Consider the following 20,106-nt stretch of genomic DNA (forward strand, 5'->3'; position numbering starts at 1 on the left):
TTCCTTTTTCTACTTCCCCAGTCCCTCACACAATGCATAAGAGAACAGGAAGGCCCTAATTTGGAGAGTGCATGGAGGGCCAAAGGCACCTACACTGTGTGTTCTCCAGCATTGATTCATAAGAGTATATTTCCTCTCAGTAGCTCTATACAGAGCCTCAGCAATGTGTGGCTCAGCGACCAACAGGGATTGGGTATGAGTTGGGATAAGCCACACTTTGTAACATGTTCTCCACACAATGTACGTTGTAGTTTGTGAAAGATATTGCATTGCATTGCCCCTTTGAGCAGCTGTAGCTAGTGCTCTGTGGTTTTCACTCAGAGAATCAGGATGCATGTTGGATGGGCAGGCAGCCTTCAATAGCATGGCAGGTGTGTGGGGAAGGGGAGGGAGGGCAGCACAAAAGCAACAGGGGGTCTCCACATAGCTCCGTGAGGTGTTCTCATGGTTCAACAGACCATGCAAGAAATCCTGGCCATCCCCCAATCCTGTGCACAACCACCAGCTTCCTGGTATTCAGAGGAAAAAGTACTTGTCTACTACTTCAAAAGCCACACTAGTGAAGTTAGTAGAGTCCTGGCTTCTGGGTTTACTTGGCCAGGAAAAAAGATGGCTCACTGTGACACACACAGTTCTGCACTACCATTTGAATGGTATAGTCCTCAAATAAGAAAAGTATGTTCCCATGATTTCTTAAGTTATACTTGCTTTAACAATTTAGAGATATTATGAATTAAAGAACAGAATGATCTCACACCTGTTTGTAGTGGATAGCTGTGGAAAAGCATTGACACAAGATGGATTACCTTAACTTGCGACCTCGTATTCAGGAGTGTGGGAACTCATAGTAATAGAGAAGTTGATATACAGCTGGAGTCAAAGGCTAGACTATTATTTTAAGTTCTGGCTTTCTGGCAACAAAATGGCAAATGAAATTTAATGTGGATAAATGTAAAGTAATGCACATTGGAAAAAATAACATACAATATGATGGGGGCTAATTTAGCTACAACTAATCAGGAAAGAGATCTTGGAGTCATCGTGGATAGTTCTCTGAAGACGTCCATGCAGTGTGCAGCGGCAGTCAAAAAAGCAAACAGGATGTTAGGAATCATTCAAAAAGGGATAGAGAATAAGACGGAGAATATCTTATTGTCCTTATATAAATCCACGGTACGCCCACATCTTGAATACTGCGTACAAATGTGGTCTCCTTATCTCAAAAAAGATATACTGACATTAGAAAAGGTTCAGAGAAGGGCAACTAAAATGATTAGGGGTTTGGAACGGGTCCGATATGAGGAGCTATTAAAGAGGCTAGGACTTTTCAGCTTGGAAAAGAGGAGACTAAGGGGGGTAATGATAGAGGTATATAAAATCATGAGTGGTATGGAGAAAGTGAATAAGGAAAAGTTATTTTCTTGTTCCCATAATATAAGAACTAGAGGCCACTAAATGAAATTAATGGGCAGCAGATTTAAAACAAAAGGAAGTTCTGCTTCACACAGTGCACAGTCAACATGTGGAACTCCTTGCCTGATGAGGTTGTGAAGGCTAGGGCTATAACAGGGTTTAAAAGAGAACTAGATAAATTCATGGAGGTTAAGTCTATTAATGGCTATTAGCCAGGATGGGTAAGGAATGGTGTCCCTAGCCTCTGTTTGTCAGAAGGTGGAGCTGGATGGCAGGAGAGAGATCACTTGATCATTACCTGTTAGGTTCACTCCCTCTGGGGCACCTGGCATTGGCCACTGTTGGTAGACAGAACACTGAGCTAGATGGTCCTTTGGTCTGACCCAGTATGGCCTTTCTTATGTTCTTTATTCAGTTTGCTAACAAACAAAACTCACCCATGAGAAGATGAGCCAAGCTCTTTTCTTTTTAGACACCAAACTATCTGACCTTTTACTTTCCTGTTTCGTTTCATAGGACACTTAAGAAAATAAAGAAAAACACCTTAAGTTTTGCATAGTTCTGGTGAAGCTATCTGATGATGTTGCCTTTCAAATGCCAATCTAATATCTCTTCTATATTTTTTATAAACTGAACAACAGTCTAAAACAGTTGCCAGTTTTAACCATTACTATTTTTTGTACAAAATAATGTAAAAAGCAGTTGTTCCTGTCTACCACAAAAGCTTTTGTGCAAAGTTCTATCTAATGGCACAATTCAGTAGGTTTCTAAAGTGATCTGTTAACTGTTTTAATAAAGAGCTTTTTTTTTTTCTTGGAGGTTATTTCAGTTTAAACAACTCTCTGATGATTCAGCAGTTTTAACTGTTATTTTAAAATATCCTTATCAGGTCATTCTTTGAAGTGACTTCTCCTACTTCCTATAATCCAACAGAGAAATAGCCATGTTTGCAATGGGAAGTTTAGTAATACATTGATTGTTCATTAAACTTTCATGAGTGTGAAAGTTCATGTTCTTGATCTGTAGTAACCCCTCAAAACAAAATCACAGCTCTCTTTTGGTACAGAAAACAAACATTCAGCAGCATGTAGATGTCTAAAGAGCAAGGGAATTGGTTCTGGCATAAGCAAAGCCACGTCAAAACTATTCATATTGATTACTTCATGTTATTTTAATATGCAAACATCTCACATCAAAACAATGCTCCCTATTGATTTATTACATGCTTTATTGAGTATCAGTATGGAGCCAATAGGGTAGTTACCTCAATCAAAGGGGTGGAGTTAATATTTGGAGTAACATTGACTCCCAGATCTAAGGGTATGAAGCTTGAACTGAAATATTATCTTGAATCTTTATTTATGGATGTTAACTGATCTAATATTAATTATTTCTGTTTCCTTATTGATTGGATTGCCCAAGTTTGAAAGGAGTCTGCTCTGTATTACACTATTTTGGTATAAACTTGCAAACTAAAATCTCATTTTAAATTAATTAGCTTACTTCTTGTTCCACTTACAGGTGCAACAACCGAACACAGTGTATAGTAGTTACTGGGTCAGATGTGTTTCCTGATCCTTGTCCTGGAACGTACAAATATCTTGAAGTTCAGTATGAATGTGTTCCTTACAGTAAGTACAAACTTTTTTTGTTCTTGTTCACTTCCTCCAGCCTTCACACTTAATGCTGGAGCACTATTACATGCAAAAGAAGCATATGTTTATGGCCTACAGAACCATTATGCATGCAGAGCACTTACAGACTAGGGCCTCCAATTAGCTTCACGAAGTGTGGAAGGAAGCCATAGTGTGATGCTGGCCAAGTGTCTGTCTGTGTTCTTAAGTGTTTGGCTTTTAAGGCTACTGTTTTTCAAGAAACAAACTTGAATTAGCTATTCACTAGGCTAGATAGAAATTTGTTCTTTTGCCCAGTACCAGTTGCTGACAAATTGGTTTGGCTCACAGTTTTCTAAAGAAGGAATTGACTTCAATTTTAATCATTATCAACTTGAAAGGCTACCTGCTGTGTGGTTACTTTGGGTGCATGACAGAACCCACTACAGAGGTATCGGAGGCAAGTGTCTCAGTTATTATTAAATTTTGAAAGAAAGCTTTGTGCTTTCAGGTTCAGGAGCACATTCACAAGTGCACATGAATTCAAAATTAATAATTTATCATTAAATTGATAAAATATCGCTTAGTATCGCATAGGAAAAAGAAATAGACATTCATCTTTAACATAAATAAAACAATTTGTTTTATGACTGGAAATAATCTTTCAAAAAGAATATTTTAAAATTTAATACTCAGAATGAAAAATCAGTAGTCCATGGCACTACAGCAGTTTTGCACAATGTCCTTTCTAATGCCAGAATTCAGTAGTATTTAAAATTATAATGAAAATTGTTTTTTTAAACTGAAGAGTGTTTGAGTTTTTAAAAGTGCTACTAATTCAGCACTTCCAACTGTTTTCATTTCCTCTTAAGGTTACTTTTTGGAGTGACTTCTCCCTCTTCCTTTAATCAAGCAGAGAAATGGCCATGCTTACAGTGTGAAGTTTAACAATACAGTGATTGATCTATAAATTGTTCCAGTTGTTAAGGTTAATGTTCTTGATCTCAAACCAAAACTTTCATTTGGACAGGAAACAAAGCTTGTCTCAGATGCAAAAAACTCTCAAGTAGCAGAAGATACACATCGGAAACACAAGGGAATGAGTTCTGGCATAAGTAAAGCCATGTCAAAACTGTCCATATTGGTTTTTGCACATTATTTTGAAATGCAAACTTCTTAAATCAAAACAGTGCTCTATATTGCTTTACTACATTAGCTTTATTCAGCATCCGTTAAAGGCCAAACACAAATCACCTTCTGTTTTCATCACTGCTGTGTATTGCTGTGTCGTTGTGAAATGGATGCTTTATGATTTTTTTCTATAGCTTTTGTAGGTTGGACGCCTACTTTATACACTACTCCTTGGTACTGTTCCTCCCGTGTGTAATATTGGTGACCCGTTGTAACCTTTCTTCTTGTCCCACTTTTGAGGAGTTATGTTTTGTCCCGATCTAACCAATATTATTTTGTTTAATTAAAGTCACTTTTACTTTAGCACAATTTCTGTTCCCAAATTCCTAGAAAAAGGGCAGTGCATCTTATTCCAAAGCATGAGGTCAATCAAAAGCCAAGAGGTTATTTTTCCGTGGAGCCAGTTCCAGTAGGCCAATCTATAGAGAAAAGTATTATGCAAATATTATCAAACTTTAAAACAATTTTCTATGCTGTTTTAGGGAGACGTGTGGATATTCTTCTGATTGGGTATTCCTATCTACAGGGACTTTTTCTTTTTCAGTTATCAGAAGTATAGTGCCACAACGCAGCCTACGCTGATCTCTAACTTGTAGCCGTTCTATTCCTTAAAATGTTTGCTTTGTTTAATTCCATTGACGCCCCCCGTGAATTATTCTGTGTTAGTGTAACTCTGGACATAGATCTATAGATATAGATTTTTTTTTTTTTTTCAAAGTGAAGATTAGGAAGTTGTAACTGCAGCTTGCCCAGTGGTGACACCAGGAGTAGTTACAACGTTGTCACAGGAATTATCCTATTGGCAACCCCCAGAAGCTTTGATGAATCAGTCCAGATAAGCTTTACCATTCAAGTGCTTATCCTAACCTTGTGATGTCTCACTATCCCTTCCCATTTTTTCTCTTCCCTCTTACTACTTCCCAACATCTATCCCTATATTTCCAAACTACTTCTCTCTGATGCCCAACAAAAATACATTTATCAGTTCTAGTGTTCTCTCCCTACTGGGCTGTGTGTGGCTGCTCTATATGAATCTTCAGTGCTCTGGGCCCTTTGTGGCACTTAAAAACACAGCGCTGGCATGTAGAATGCCTGAAATCCCAAGGTTTGCAAATTGCAGTTGGCCCAACATAAGAGTTGGACTCATGTTAGATCCCCTAGGAAGGATTTCAGAAAGGTCGTCTAGGCCTTTTGGAGGTCTAGGTGAGGGAATAGATTACTGATCCTACATTTCAAACCTAAAACCAAAAAAAGTTCTTATTCCTGTTCTTATTTTTCTGAACTGGTCTCTTTTCCCTATCCCGTCACCCCCCAAATCTTTAATTATCACAAGATTTTGTTTTTTAAAAAAGCTATGAAATCTCATGGTTACTTCCATTCTGTCCATGAGAGAGTAAACATGGTTGATAGTGAGAGATTTTGTGGTATAAGTTATAGCTCTCTCTCACACATAGAATTTAATGTCTCACCCTTGTATAGTGTGTGGCATACTAGCTTTTCCATGTCTTGCTGGCCTTCATAAATACATAGTACCTTGCTGACCATGCATATTGCTAGAGCTCCCTGGGTTCTGTGTTCATGGTCCTCATAACAAAATCTTTTATGAGAAACTTATTTTGTTTGCCTCTCAAAATTCATATCTATTGCTGATATTTTTCTAATCCTCTTCAATAAAAACGATCTTTTGGGATGCCCAGGTGAATCGCCATTAAAAATGGAATTCTAAACAAATTTGATATGCATTGCTTTGTCCTAAAATTAGAGTGTTATTGATTGAATTACAGAGAAATTGAGAGTGCCCTACTTGACATTTCTCTCAATTATGCTGCACAATATATGTTGATACTTTGATTGAATAACAGAAGTCAGCCCTTGTAGGATTAATAAGCACATCAGAAGCACTACTTTCTACATCTATGCATGAAATTTTATTTTAAGCCTTATTTGGACTCAGGAATAAAATGGAAAACATTTTAAAAGTGTTTTATTTTCTCTCTCTATTGATTGGACTTTGAAGCATTTGTTTACTTCAGTAAGCCCATCTGTCCCTGAAAAGCGTACAGCTGTACACCAATGTACTCAGAGCAGACATGCCATTAATGATTTTTGTTATCCGTCTCTTTTCACAACTGCCCTACTATTACTGATTCTAAGCAGGTACAATATTGCTCTTTGCTGAGGAATAAGCTCATGCATCATAGTTCACAGATGGAATCATCTGAAAGTCACTATCAGAATTGTGGCAACCTAGAAATTCTGTTCTGTTTACTTTGATAAGTCCGTAACTACAAATAGCAGGAAAATAAGTGTGTTATCTGAAGATGTATAAATGAACAAGGCTAGGAAAAATACCATTCATTTCAAAAACATTAACCAAAAGAAAGTTTCTAAATTGTCCCCTGAAGAAATATTAGATGGGTTCAGTCAGTGCTGTTCTCACATAATAACACAGGTAATGTTGTTAAATGAAACCAAAAATCCACAACCTTTTGTGGAAGAAAGAAATATGTTTCCTAGATAATACCATAATACTGAAGGTGTAATGGCTGTACAGGTAGTTTTCATACGCTTCTTTGGTATCAACAGCTACTGTTATAAAGGAGTGGTACAACTGGCATTGTCCAGGTCATTTATTGAAACTGAAGGAACATACTTCAAAAGTCCCACTGACAGTGTGAACTGGTTTTTATGGCTAGTAATTATTGGGAGGCTATTTACTGGTTGGACTTTGGTTGTAACACCCTTCATGTAACTACATAATCTATTCCTTTAAACTTCTTTGGGAAAGAATTGCTTCAGTAATGTAACAACTCTGCTAATCAGGTTTGTTTTATGAAGCACTTTCCTTTAATGGTGTGTGTGGTGGTGGAGATGGTATTTGTTTTCAATGCTTGTTATGATTGTCTTTACATACTAGCTTGCTGTTTCGGGCTTAGTCGATGATGCTGGAGAATGCCTGAATGAGCTAAATGTTAATTTTTTTCTTCTCTTTTCTTCTTGCTTACTGTGCTTTTGCTTCTTCCTTCTAGATATTTTCGCTTGTTCCTTTTACTCTGATTTTGCAGTTCTAGACTGAGAAGTTACAGTATTCTCAAGATTAACATTCTGGGGGGGAGGGGGAAACCCCAAGGAAAACTAAAGGCAATGAGCCACTTCACTTACAAGAAAGAAAAACAGAACACTGACCTGGGGATTATAAGCACGCGCCCACACATGCGCTCACACACACGCCCACACATCCCTACCTGTGTATAATATATATTAATATTTCATTTTAAAAAAACAACTTGATAGGAATATACATTGCATTTGGGAAGGGTATGTATATCATGCATTAGTGAAGTCATTCATTATTTATTCAGGTTCACTAAGTGAAACTACATGCCAACATATCGGTGTTGCCTCCTTAATCTACTAAAATGATTGATCCATGTTCACTTATGTAACTTTAGAATCTTTCTCCTGCTAGGTTTTCCTGTTGTCTGTTTCTCTTTATCCAATATAGTGCAGTTCTTATTCTCCCTATATTTAGCGTCTGTTACTAATTTAATCTTAGATTAATAGTCAATTTATGTTAATCTTCTTTCTTTTTTCCTTGCACTTTTTTATTTTTCTTCCGATGCTTAAAATAGAAGTGGAGCAAAAAGGTAAATAACGTATACAGTCCAAACCCCAGCTCCTTGTTATGTGCCTTATGGATGTTAACCTCCTCCCTTCCCCTACCCACAACACTCTGATATTATGATAATCAGCAGGATCTCATAAGTACACCTCATAAAGAAGTCGACTGTTTGCAGTAAAGAGACTTGGTTGCTTAAAGTAGGTGGTGGGATATAGTGTCTGAAAAACTTGGGGCTGGAGGGGAGATTCCCTTGCTTTCTCTCTTTCCCTCTCTTTCTCTCATCCTTGGGTACTTTCCTGTTAATAAAATGTCATCTTGCCTGGCTTCCAGAACCCACTCCATAGCATGCCTTGGTTACAGGGTTTCCTGGTCTGTTTCATTCATTGCTTTGGTTGTGTTTTGTTTTCTCTGCTCCTAATTGCTTTCTCTATATACCTGATGATTTGTTTTGTTTCTTTATTTTTAATCGAGGCACCTCCTTTTTCAGCCTCACCACTTCTTAAAGTTCTAAACAATTTGATGTGATTTTTTACTGAAATGACCTACCGCACTACTACACACCAGTTAAAAGCTCTGGAGCCTAAATGCTGTATTCACTAAAGTCTAAGATGAAAATGCAAGAGTAGCTCTACATTTTTAGATGTACATGTGTGCTATTGAGCCTTGGTCTGTACTAGTGAAAACAGTTCCCATCCACTTTACATACCGGTACAATAAGAACATGGTAACTTTAAGAAAAGTGGATGATAAAGAGTGATAATTGCAATTATTATAAAATTAAATGAATCTTTTCTTCCTGACACAGTCATTATGACTTACCTAGTCTGTTTGGTTGCATGAATGTTTTAATTTGACATAATTCTTGTCTTACTTCTCTCTGTGACTGTTAGTTTTTGTTTGCCCGGGGACGTTGAAAGCAATTGTGGACTCACCGTCTTTATATGAAGCTGAACAAAAGGCAGGTGCTTGGTGCAAAGATCCTCTCCAGGCTGCAGATAAAATATACTTCATGCCATGGACTCCATATCGCACTGATACTTTGATAGAATATGCTTCTTTAGAGGACTTCCAAAATGGACGCCAACAGACAACTTACAAACTTCCAAATAGAGTGGATGGCACTGGATTTGTGGTATATGATGGTGCTGTATTTTTTAACAAAGAAAGAACCAGGAACATTGTAAAGTTTGACTTGAGGACTAGAATTAAAAGTGGAGAGGCCATTATCAATTATGCTAACTACCATGACACTTCTCCATACAGATGGGGAGGAAAGACTGATATTGATTTAGCAGTTGATGAAAATGGTTTATGGGTAATTTATGCAACGGAACAAAACAATGGAATGATAGTTATTAGCCAATTGAATCCATATACTCTTCGCTTTGAAGCAACATGGGAAACCACATATGACAAACGGGCAGCATCCAATGCTTTTATGATATGTGGAGTCCTCTATGTTGTCCGATCAGTGTATCAAGACAACGAAAGTGAAACTGGCAAGAATGCAATTGATTACATTTACAACACCAGGTTAAGCAGAGGAGAATATGTAGAAGTTCCCTTCCCCAACCAGTACCAGTACATCGCAGCAGTGGATTACAACCCAAGAGATAACCACCTGTATGTGTGGAACAACAACTTCATTCTCCGATACTCTCTAGAGTTTGGCCCACCTGACCCAGCCCAAGGTAAGCATTTGCTTTTACTTCTGCAATCCACTTGTATCATCGTTAATATAACATATATTCTGACATTTTTGTTTATAGACCTTGATTTTGGCAGAAGGGCAAGGATTTTTTAGGTACTCAGTACACATGGCAGTGTTACTTTATGTTAGTATGACACACATTGAAGTGCCTACTTTGTAGCTCTAAATCACAGGAGAATTATTTTATTAGGAATAAATGCTTGTATTTGTGTCACCTTTACTAGAGGAGATCTGTTGAAATAAGACTTATTTCATTCATTTTGAGCCAGAAACCTATTAGCATTTTTGCTCTGCTTCCTGACTTTTAATTGATTACAGTATACCTGCAGACCTTTTAACTTCTTGGCACCAGCAGTTGAAGGAGATGTGTGCTAGGAGGTCTTGGGGGGACTGATGGGGTTAATGTGCAATGCCAGGTATAAATGTTCTAAAGTTTTTCCATCCTGCTTGCACTGTCTCCAGTATCTGCTTAGACAAGATTATCCTACATCTTTCTAGCAGATGATGACATTGTGGAATTACACATTAGTCTTCCAGGTAAGTCTGTATCAATTGCAGTCAATCTGAAATGAGCACAACTATCTGCATCAGCTCTCTTCCCCCCTCCCCCTCTTCCCTCCCCCAAAAGAGGCCTTTTGGGACACAGATCTCATAAGAAATGACTTCAACAAGTATGAACCACAAGTTAATACCTAGAGATAGAGTAAATTCATGAAGAACTACTCTGTGTGGAACATTTTGGCAAGGGAGATACAGGGAGAGGGAAGAATTTTGACAAGCTTTTTTATCATTGAAGGCAAATGTTTCACTTCTCATGTCATTAATGTGTACATTTAGTAACTTTTTTTCCCACTTCAGAAAGTCTTACAGTAAGGTCTTGTCTACTATGCACAAAAGTTGTACCACTTCAGTTATACTAGTATAGTCAAAGCGGTACCATTCCAACTAGTGCGAACACAGTTATATTGGTATAAAGGTGCTTTTTACCAGTATAGCTATTCTTAGTATGGGAAGGAGAACAAGCTATGCTGGTATAAGGTACCTTCGTACTGCTATTACTGCGTCCACACTAACGGTTGTACAGGTATAACTATTTTGATTAAAAAAATCCCACCCCCTAACTGACATAATTATATTGGTACAAAAACTGTATGTAGACCAAGCCTTAGATTGTTTTTGGAATGTTGTTATATGTTGTAATTGGATGCTGCAGAACGTTTAACGATGATGGGGTCAATTGGAAAACAGATGCTGGTTCTAAGTATTTTATGGGACTGGGGCAACTGCCCTAGTGTTCGTTTCACTGTTGGAGCTCTAGTCAAACAGAAGGTGAGTGAAGCAAGAGCTTGAAAGGGAGTAAAAAGCTTTTTGAGCTCTTTGCTAATACTACTCTTCCCTTCCTTAGATAGAACACAATGTTTTCACTGTTCGTCCATGAAGGTATCTTTAGAAATTTTTGGTGGTGGTTTGAGAGTCTCTGTGTAATTATCCTGTTGCAGTTCTAAGCTCAGTGGAAGACAATGACTGTATATTGATTTTTAATTTTATTTTACTACAGACACACAAATAAATCTATATACTTGTTTCTCTTAGCGACTGGCTGAACAAGAAGTAGGACTGAGTGGACTTGTAGGCTCTAAAGTTTCACATTGTTATGTGTTTGAGTGCAGTTATGTAACAAAAAAATCTACATTTGTAAGTTGCACTTGCATGGTAAAGAGACCGTACTACAGTACTTGTATGAGGTGAATTGAAAAATACTATTTCTTTTGTTTATCATTTTTACAGTGCAAATATTTGTAACAAAAATAATACAAAGTGATCAGTGTACACTTTGTATTCTGTGTTGTAATTGAAATTGATATATTTGAAAATGTAGAAAAACATCAAAAATATTTAATAAATTTTAATTGGTATTCTATTGTTTAACAGTGTTATTAAAACTGCGATTAAATTTTTGAGTTAATCGCGTGAGTTAACTGCGATTAATCGACTGCCCTAATATATATAACCATATATATAACACATACATATATACACATAAGAACTAAAAATAAATTTTACCTCGTCTCCTTCAATCTAAAGGTATGTCTACACTGCAGCTGAGATCATCCTTCCCAGATTGGGTGGATGGATTTGTGTTAGCGAGCATGCTAAAAATAGCAGTGTAGCCTGGGCACCGGCTCAGTCTAGCCACCTGGGTGTGTATCCGGGGGGGCCAGAGCAGTTTTGTACTCAACTAGCCCGAGCTGCTGGTCAGTGGGTATTTTTAGCTAGCTCGAGAAGAGCTACCACGAGTCTGTCTATCCGTGCTGGGAAGCACTCTCTGAGCGTCAGTGTAAACATACCCTAAGCCAGCTCCCCGTAGTTAAAGAAACAGCACATTGAAGAGGGACATAAGCTGCCTAATATGAATACCCTTTAAATACACAAAAATAAAGTCATTGCGGGATTAGGAAGACAGCCCTTAAAACCAATATTTTGTTTGTATAAAATACTCAGATGACTTTAGTGTCAGCATAATATTAAATTAATCTGTGAAAATTGACCATCAGTTTTCTTATTACAGTACAATGTGATTGTGGTGTCTTTATGTGTAAGACACTTATTGGTAGACTGGAGGTCAAATTTTGAGATCATTGGTGGGTTTTTTTGGTTTTTTTTTTTTTGTAGTTGCACAAGATCATTTATAACAACTGTCAATGCACACTTTATATGTGGAACTCATTTTCAGAGGGTGTTGTGATGGCCAAAAGTATAACTGGGTTCAAAAAAGAATTAGGTAAGTTCAGGGAGGATAGGTCCACCAATGGTTATTAGCCAATATAGTCAGGGATGCAACCCCATGCTCTGGGTGCCCCTAAACATCTGTCTGCCAGAAGCTGGGACTGGATGTTGGAATGGATCACGTGATAATTGCCCTGTTCTGTTCATTCCCTCTGAAGGATCTGACACTGGCCACTGTCAGAAGACAGGATACTGGGCTAGATGGACTATTTGTCTGACTCAGTATGGCCATTCTTATGTTCTTAACTGCCTATTCATAAAGTTGGGTGTTGTTTCTACATCTTTTAACCATAGCTCCTTGGTGTTTTGCTGCCTTGTCCTAAAATACCCTAGTATCAGGTATTTAATGTCATAGAGTTAGTGCTGTAAAAGCAGACGTCCTGGCTTTGACTTCTTCTGTTGGAATGGTTAATTTGGGGCCATTATGGAAAATTTAGCAATCTGTGTCACTTCTCTTTGGAATGGGAGCAGTAATGACTCTCTCTGATCCCTCTGTCACCTGTCTATCTGCTGTCTTGACTCTGTCAGTGCTTGGCTACACCATAACTTCCAAATGCTGAGTGTTTCAACGACTGAAGTCCTCCTGGGTAAAAAGACTTCTTTGTCATATCTGACTCACACTCCTGAAGTCAGACATTCACATTACTCCCAAGGCCAAAAATCTTGGACTCGTTCTTGACCTCAGACCTATGTTTTCCTTCTTCAGATGTCTTCCTTATGTTTAATTCTGCCTATTGCAATCTCTAGAATATTGCCAGTATTTGACCTTACTTTGACCCTGCCTTTGCTGAAACCTTTATCCATGCTTTAATCACAATCTCTCCTATTGCAATTGTCTATTTTACAATTTTCCTCAATCCTTCAGGGAATTCAGAATGTTGTGACCAAAGTACTCTCTTGCACCAAGAAACAGACCGATATCACATCGGCCTTTTCTCTCCTTCACAGTCCCTTCCCTTGACTTCATCCTTTGTATGCTATTTTCCCCCTCTCTGCACTTATGGGAATTACTGTACAAAGTTCTGTAAAGTATTCTCTATGCTACCACTCCCTCCACAGCACTTTGATACTTCGTATGATTGAACACCACATAAAAACTGTGTAGGAATGTGGTTTCTTGGGTTAAGTGAAAAGATAAGTTTTTAAAAAGTTATATTCCTAAATTTGTAATAAAATATATTTTGACTTAAAATAACAAACAGATGCAACTCAAAACAAGTGTGTAAACCACACCAGATTCTTCTTTACTTGCCTGGCAAGCCGTGTGGGTGAGGATACTGCATTTTTTCAGATTTAAAAATTTTATTAAGATGATGATAAAAAAAAAGTGAACGGTACAGAGTTTAAGCATAGAAGTTTCTGGTTATCAGGGAATAACACACAGATTATCGAGGGTGCAAAGTTTGGTTTAAGATCGGGTGGCGTAAGGAATACATAATCTGCAATATCCCCGATTGGGGGTAAAAGGTTGATGAGGCAAAGTACAGACATTGAGATATGAGGGTATGAAGTTCATAAAGTGGCTATGTTCGGGTGTGGAGTATAATGAGTGGATATGATGATGAGGATGGATTGACCCTCATTTGGTGAGATTTAATGTTCAGGGAGTTTATGGTTCCAGTTCATATGATCCAACGGAGAAAGTCTCTTGGTCCCTTTCTCGTAGTCGAAGAACGATGTCACTCTGGCTCACGCCTCCTGGTACTGTCGTTGGCCAGTGATGTGCTTGATGTAGATGTCCCTGGACCATCGGATGGTGTCTGAGACCATGAGGCGCCGCATGAGCCATGCATAGCGTCGACCGATCCCACAGGTCCGCAGCACACACTCGTTGCAGGGGTCCCAGGCGCCCAGGGCTCTGATGATCAGGACGTCCATCTGCACCTCGTAGCCCTTCACTCTCAGAGTGTCGGCCAGGGGGGCGTACTTTTCCAGCTTACGATCTCGGGCTTCACAAAATACCGGGGTCCTGTTCTCAAAGGAGACCGTGACGTCAACGAGGATTATCTTTTTCTGGGCCTCGTTGGTGACGACGACATCAGATTGTAGCTGGCTGTTGGTACCGGGGATGGCGCAGTTCACGGAGATCTCCCCCAGGTGTGGTGCGATGGTTTTCACCAGGCGGTTCTGGATGGCATTGTGGCGTAGCTGCCAGGCTCTGGAGTGGGGTTTGCAGCTGCACAGGACGTGGGGCAGCGTCTCGTTGGAATAGCCGCATTTCCTGTCTTGGTTCCCGTGGCGGACGGCTCCGTTGAGCAGGACACAGTTGAGCCGGGCACGGTGGATGAACCGCCAGTCGGTGAAACGGGTGAAACTGCTCCTGGCGAGGAAGTGGTTGCTGGCGTCCCACTTGCTGGTCAACTCAAAGGCTTTACCCTGGTACGGTTTACGCTTCAGGGTTTCCACGTACAGCGAGTGGATGGCAGCCTTCAGGGTCATCTCCAGCAAGCCCCTGGCACTTGGGATGACGATGGTGTTGTCATCGGACCTGATCTGCGGCACCCGGACTCCCAGCTCCTGGCGCTCCTCGCAGCACTCCCAGCGGCAGCCAATGCGCTTCCCCAGGCGACGCGTGGCGTTGCGAGTGCGGACCACAGTGAAGCGATGTCGCGCCTGTCCCGTCCAAATTCCCCATCCAGGGAGCCGCTCAGGAAGGTGGTGATGTCTTGGTTGGAAGGGGCTCTGCTGATCCGCTTCTCTGTCGCATCACGCAGGGCGTTCGCCGCGATGTTCCTTACCGTGGCATCGGGACATGTCAGCAGGCAGAAGGCGTGGGTGATTACCGTGACGTCGCACAGATCACCCATGCGGGGGACGTTGGCGCCACCGTGCCTGTAGGCAATGTAGACCAGCTCATTGCTGGCTCTCTGGGGAAGGAACAGCCACTTCTTCGCCAGCTGCCGGATGATCTTGTCTGCCTTGTTGAGGGGCACGTTCGCCACGGCGGATCCCCTTAGGGTGAACGAGATGCGTGGGATCAGGAAGGTGTTCAGGGCGTTTATCTTCTGCCATGGTGCCAGCAGGGAGGTGTCAATCTTGGCGGCATCCTGCAAGATCTCCTGGATGGTGTTCTTGGGTGTCTGCCGGACACGGAAACCTGTCGGCGTGCCCAAGTACTGGTATGCCTGCCTCTCTGCCAGGGGGATGACGGGCTCACCCTGGATCTGGAGCTCACAGACACCCAAAAAATGCAAGAAGGCAGAAGAAATTCAGGAATAAAATACTTTCTAAATTGAAAGAATTAGGAGGAGCAGGGGGTATTTTCAAAAATGGATATGTTGTTACATTGTAATGCTTTTTGGCATCAAAGAGAAGGCAGATTCTTTTCTCAGTGAATTAGGGGAAGATTTAATCTATGTTCATTCCAATTTGTGCTAACCGTGCAAAACAGTTCAAACTGGAGTTCATTCTCCTTATTTGCAGCATGTTAACTATCATTACATTTTATCAGATCACTGCAGGAAAATATAGCAGCTGTGGGTGTGTTTAGACCACAAGTCCTCATAGTGCCATTACCCAGGCCTTATAATAATGGGAAGTTGGTGCAAATAAATCTTTATCACCCCAAGAATCTTCCAAGGAGCCATGCAGCAAACAGCTAAAGAAAATCAGATCTCCGCCATTATTTCATGCTGCTGATTGATTGAGGAGTGGTCATGGTGAAAGAGATGAGATAATGGTAGCCAATTAACCCAGTTTTCAACTGTAGCAATTTTGCTAGTTTATTGAAACCTTTATTATCATGTGCAGATATCAATTAAGAACATGGGTTATGCTAACTTTGTGTTCTCAACTAAGCAGGATTGGCTGGGTTAATAGCTGGCTGCGCAACTTCTTAATACCTAGGTGCTGCAGGAAGTGTTGGTGATTTCCCTGAGTCAGAACTGAAACAATAGCCAGGGTCTTTGCTAGGCGGCCATCTTTCAGAAGAAATGTAAAACAAAGGTCCTTGCTACTTGTGGGGTATTTCAAATCCCACGGCACTGTTTGTGAGCATAGGAAGTGTTAACTCAGTGACCTAGACAAATGCCAATGTGTCTGTTGTTTCTTTGTTAGGGTAAAATTTTCAAAAGTGCTTAAGTGACTTAGAAGCCTCAGGCCTGGTCTAAGCTCGGAAATAAAATCGGTATAACTATGTTACTCAAGGGTATGAAAAATCCAGACCTCTGAGCGATGCAGTTAAACCAGCCTAGCCCATGGTGTAGACAGCGCTATGTCAACAGGAGAATTTGCCTGTAGACCTTGCTACCGCCTCTCGGGGAGGTACGATACCTATGCCAATGGGGGAAGCCCTCCTGTCGGCATAGGTAGTAGCTTCACTGAAGCGTTACTGCGGTGCAGCTGCAGTGGGGCAGCGTTTTAAGTTGTAACAAGCCCTAAGTCTTGTTTTCAGAATTGATTTAGGCACGTAGGCGGCTACATCTCATTGAAAGTCATTGGGATTTAAAGCCAGATTTTTAAAGGTATTTAGGCACCTAAAGATGCAGATAGGAACCTTGTAGAATTTTTAAAAGTGCCTAGGCCCCAACTTCCATTGAAGTCAATGGGAGTCAGACATTTCAGTGAGAGTTAGGCACTTAGATGCCTAGTGGGATTTTGAAAAGAAGTTACGAGCATATTTAGGTGCCAAAATACCTTTAGTAATCTGGCCTTTACTATCTAAATTACACTTTCCATTGAGGGGGAAATTATTATTTACTCCCTGTCTTAAATTGTTAAGCTATTCTGTTACACAGCACACTGTTAAACAGTGGCTGTATTTCACCCCAGTGATTCCTACATTTTCACTGGGGGAAGGAGTAATCCATTTGGGTAGAGGGGTCCCAACCCTCCCGGATTGGCCGGGAGTCTACCGGAATCAGCCTCGATCTCCCGGTGACTACTGAAAGCAATCCAGGAGATTTTAATAGGCCGCTAAAAATCTGGTTGGTGGCGCAGTGAGGCTAAAGAAGGTTCCCTACCTGCCCTGGCTCCACACGGCTCCCAGAAGCGGCCGGGATGTCCAGCTCCTAGGCACAAGGTCGGCCGGGGTGAAGAGGGAGTGTGTGTCTCCATGCACTGCCCCCGCCCCAAGCACCAACTCCGCAGCTCCTATTGGCCGGGAACCGTGGCCCTGAGCCTAGGAGCCGGAGGGACATGCCAGTCGCTTCCAGGAGCCGACCGAGGTAAGCACTGCCCAGCCGGAGCCCGCATCCCTGAGCCAACTCCCTCCCAGAGCCCGCACCCCCAACCGCCTCCTATACCCCAGCCTTGAGCTTCCTCGGCCCCCGACCAGAGCCCCCTCCTGCACTCCAAACCCCTTGGCCCCTAACCGGAGTCCCCTCCTGCACTCCGAACACCTCGGCCCTCACCCAGAGCCCACTCCTGCACCCCAAACCTCTCACCCCAGAGCCCTCATCCCCTCCCGCACCCCAACTCCCTGCGCCAGCCTGGAGCCCCCTCCCACACTATGAATTCCTCATTTCTGGTCCCACCCCAGAGCCCACACCCCCATCCCGAGCCCTCAGTCCCCTGCACTCCAACCCCTGCCCCAGCCCAGTGAAAGTGAGTGAGGGTGGGGGAGAGTGAGCGACGGAGGGAGGTGAGATGGAGTGAGCAGGGGCAGAGCCTAAGAGAAGGGGCATGGCCTCAGGGGAAGGGGCAGGGCAAGGGTGTTCAGGTTTGTGCAATTAGAAAGTTGGCAACCCTATTTGGATAGTTTGAGTATTAATTTAAATTTGGTCTAGGAAAAAGCATGTATATGTATAGGATATAAATGTAAGCTAATTTACCATCTACACAATAATTACATTTAACTCTTTTTGTTTGTATTTTTACTTGTTTGTGCAGTCCAGTTTCAGTTGAACACATTCTCACAAATTATTTTTTTTTAAAGGAAGTTTTCCTCCTCCCATTGCCACAAGTATTCTAGCCCAGTCTAAAAGCCCAGTCTAAAAGTTAAGACCAAACAAAATGCGATTTTGTAACTGCTTTAGTTTTGATGTGGGAGGCAAATTAAACATTTCTTAACCCCCTACAGTCCCATTCCCGCTTCTGGGCACAAGAGGGTGATTTTCTACCTGAGTCTGAGATGCAGTCCTGGGGTGTAAGCAGTTACTCGACAGCTGTCACTTCCTCATTGTAAAAGTTCAGGTTGATGGCATATCAGGCTTGCATGTTCTCTCCTTCCTAGTGCTGTACAGATATTACCTAATAGTCATTATTCGAATTAAGTTGCAATGAAAAAAAGAATAAACTCTAGTTTTGCATCTAAATAGAAATCTTAGATTACATTGTAGATTAAATCCTCCCATAGTTCCTTAAATACAAAATGACCTGCCTTTTAAATGCTAGATGTTTTTCAAAAGTGATTTCGTGAATTGTGTTGTTTTTTTAACATTTTCCATTGAAGGTGCTTCTCCTTTCCTGCACTTCCAACTCCATTTGAATTATTGTAGTGTGCTCTTTCAGATATGCAATTCCACTCAGGTCTTGGGAAAAGTATTTTGTAGATAGTTTTTTAAAATACATTTTATTTTTGTGATTTTATGTTATTACTAATTAGGGATTATAAATAATTTTTAAAATGTCTTTCTTATTACCAGTATTTGCAGATCATCCCCTTAAAACCAAAGTAGATGTGCTGTATAATTTATTTTAATGGGTAGCATTGAAAATAGTCTGTAGCAAATCAGCTGCACTCAGAGTTGCAGTATGAAATTATGTGTTCTTAAAATAGTCACCTCACTATTGAATTTCAAATATTTGTCATGAGTCCTTTTACTGATATTTAGCTAGTTCCTATAATATTTAGACTATTCTTGTCCCAAAACCAAAAGTAAAGGTCTAATAACAGTACTAATTGCAATATTGTTAATACAGATTTCATTGATTAAATATGTACTAATTATAACTGTGTGTCATGGGATATATAGGATAATAGTTATAATCCGTTCTCCCCTGCTCCATTCTTCCCTCCCCACCCCTCAGCACCTGATTCAGCAGCAGTTACTTGACACTTCTTCAAGTGATTGTGATGCTTTTGACAAATGTTAATTGAGAAAGCACTGAAAGCCTGGCTGCATTGTAATCAAAAGAAAATTACAGAGGTTTCACAAGATGTCATGCAAATACTTACAAAAAAAAGATAGACAGGTTTGAATAGGTTTTTGCTGCAGCTGGGTAGGCAAGAAGTTCAGCAGGATTACACAGGCAGTACTCAAACAGTAAATAAATTAGACTGGAAATAAGATGCAAACTTAAGAAGTTTCTGATTGAGATGGAGAGTAATGTCAGAAAGAATATCTTTGCATATATTGTTTTTACAAGAAATTTAGTTTGCTCTTTAAGAACTTGAAACTGAAAACAAATCAAAAATTGCCATGTAAATTTATACTTTAGCAAGGTCAGTTGATATTGTCTATAAAACAGTTATCCATGAAGAATTGTTATAAGTGAATTATGTGAAAAAGGATTTTAATAAAAAAAATGTGTAATGTGAAATGTGTAAACAACATTTGAGACTCTTAAAACATTTTTTGAAAAATTCAAAAAAATCTGAAAGACAGCATGGGTACACTTGTTTACACTTGCGGTTTAATTTATTTTCAAGTATGTATATTTTTGGTAAATCATAGCCCAAGGACATGAGGTGAAAATGCCCTTTGTATGATTAGGGTAAGCCCAGGGTTGTGAGTTCAATCCTTGAGGGGGCCACTTAGGGATCTGGGGCAAAATCAGTACTTGGTCCTGCTAGTGAAGGCAGGGGGCTGGACTCGATGACCTTTCAG

At 40.4% G+C, this 20,106-nt stretch overlaps 1 protein-coding gene across 1 annotated transcript in view; it reads left to right on the forward strand.

Moving 5' to 3' along the window:
- ADGRL2 (adhesion G protein-coupled receptor L2) overlaps positions 1–20,106 on the forward strand; it is a 151,253-nt gene that overhangs the window by 87,419 nt on the left and 43,728 nt on the right. The window contains exons 3-5 of the mRNA XM_065410118.1: positions 2,935–3,044; positions 7,850–7,864; positions 8,730–9,530. Coding sequence (XP_065266190.1) covers positions 2,935–3,044; positions 7,850–7,864; positions 8,730–9,530 — 926 coding nt within the window. The remainder of the gene's footprint in view (positions 1–2,934; positions 3,045–7,849; positions 7,865–8,729; positions 9,531–20,106) is intronic.

This window comes from Emys orbicularis, chromosome 8 (assembly GCF_028017835.1).
Source record: "Emys orbicularis isolate rEmyOrb1 chromosome 8, rEmyOrb1.hap1, whole genome shotgun sequence".
Lineage (NCBI taxonomy): Eukaryota > Metazoa > Chordata > Testudines > Emydidae > Emys > Emys orbicularis.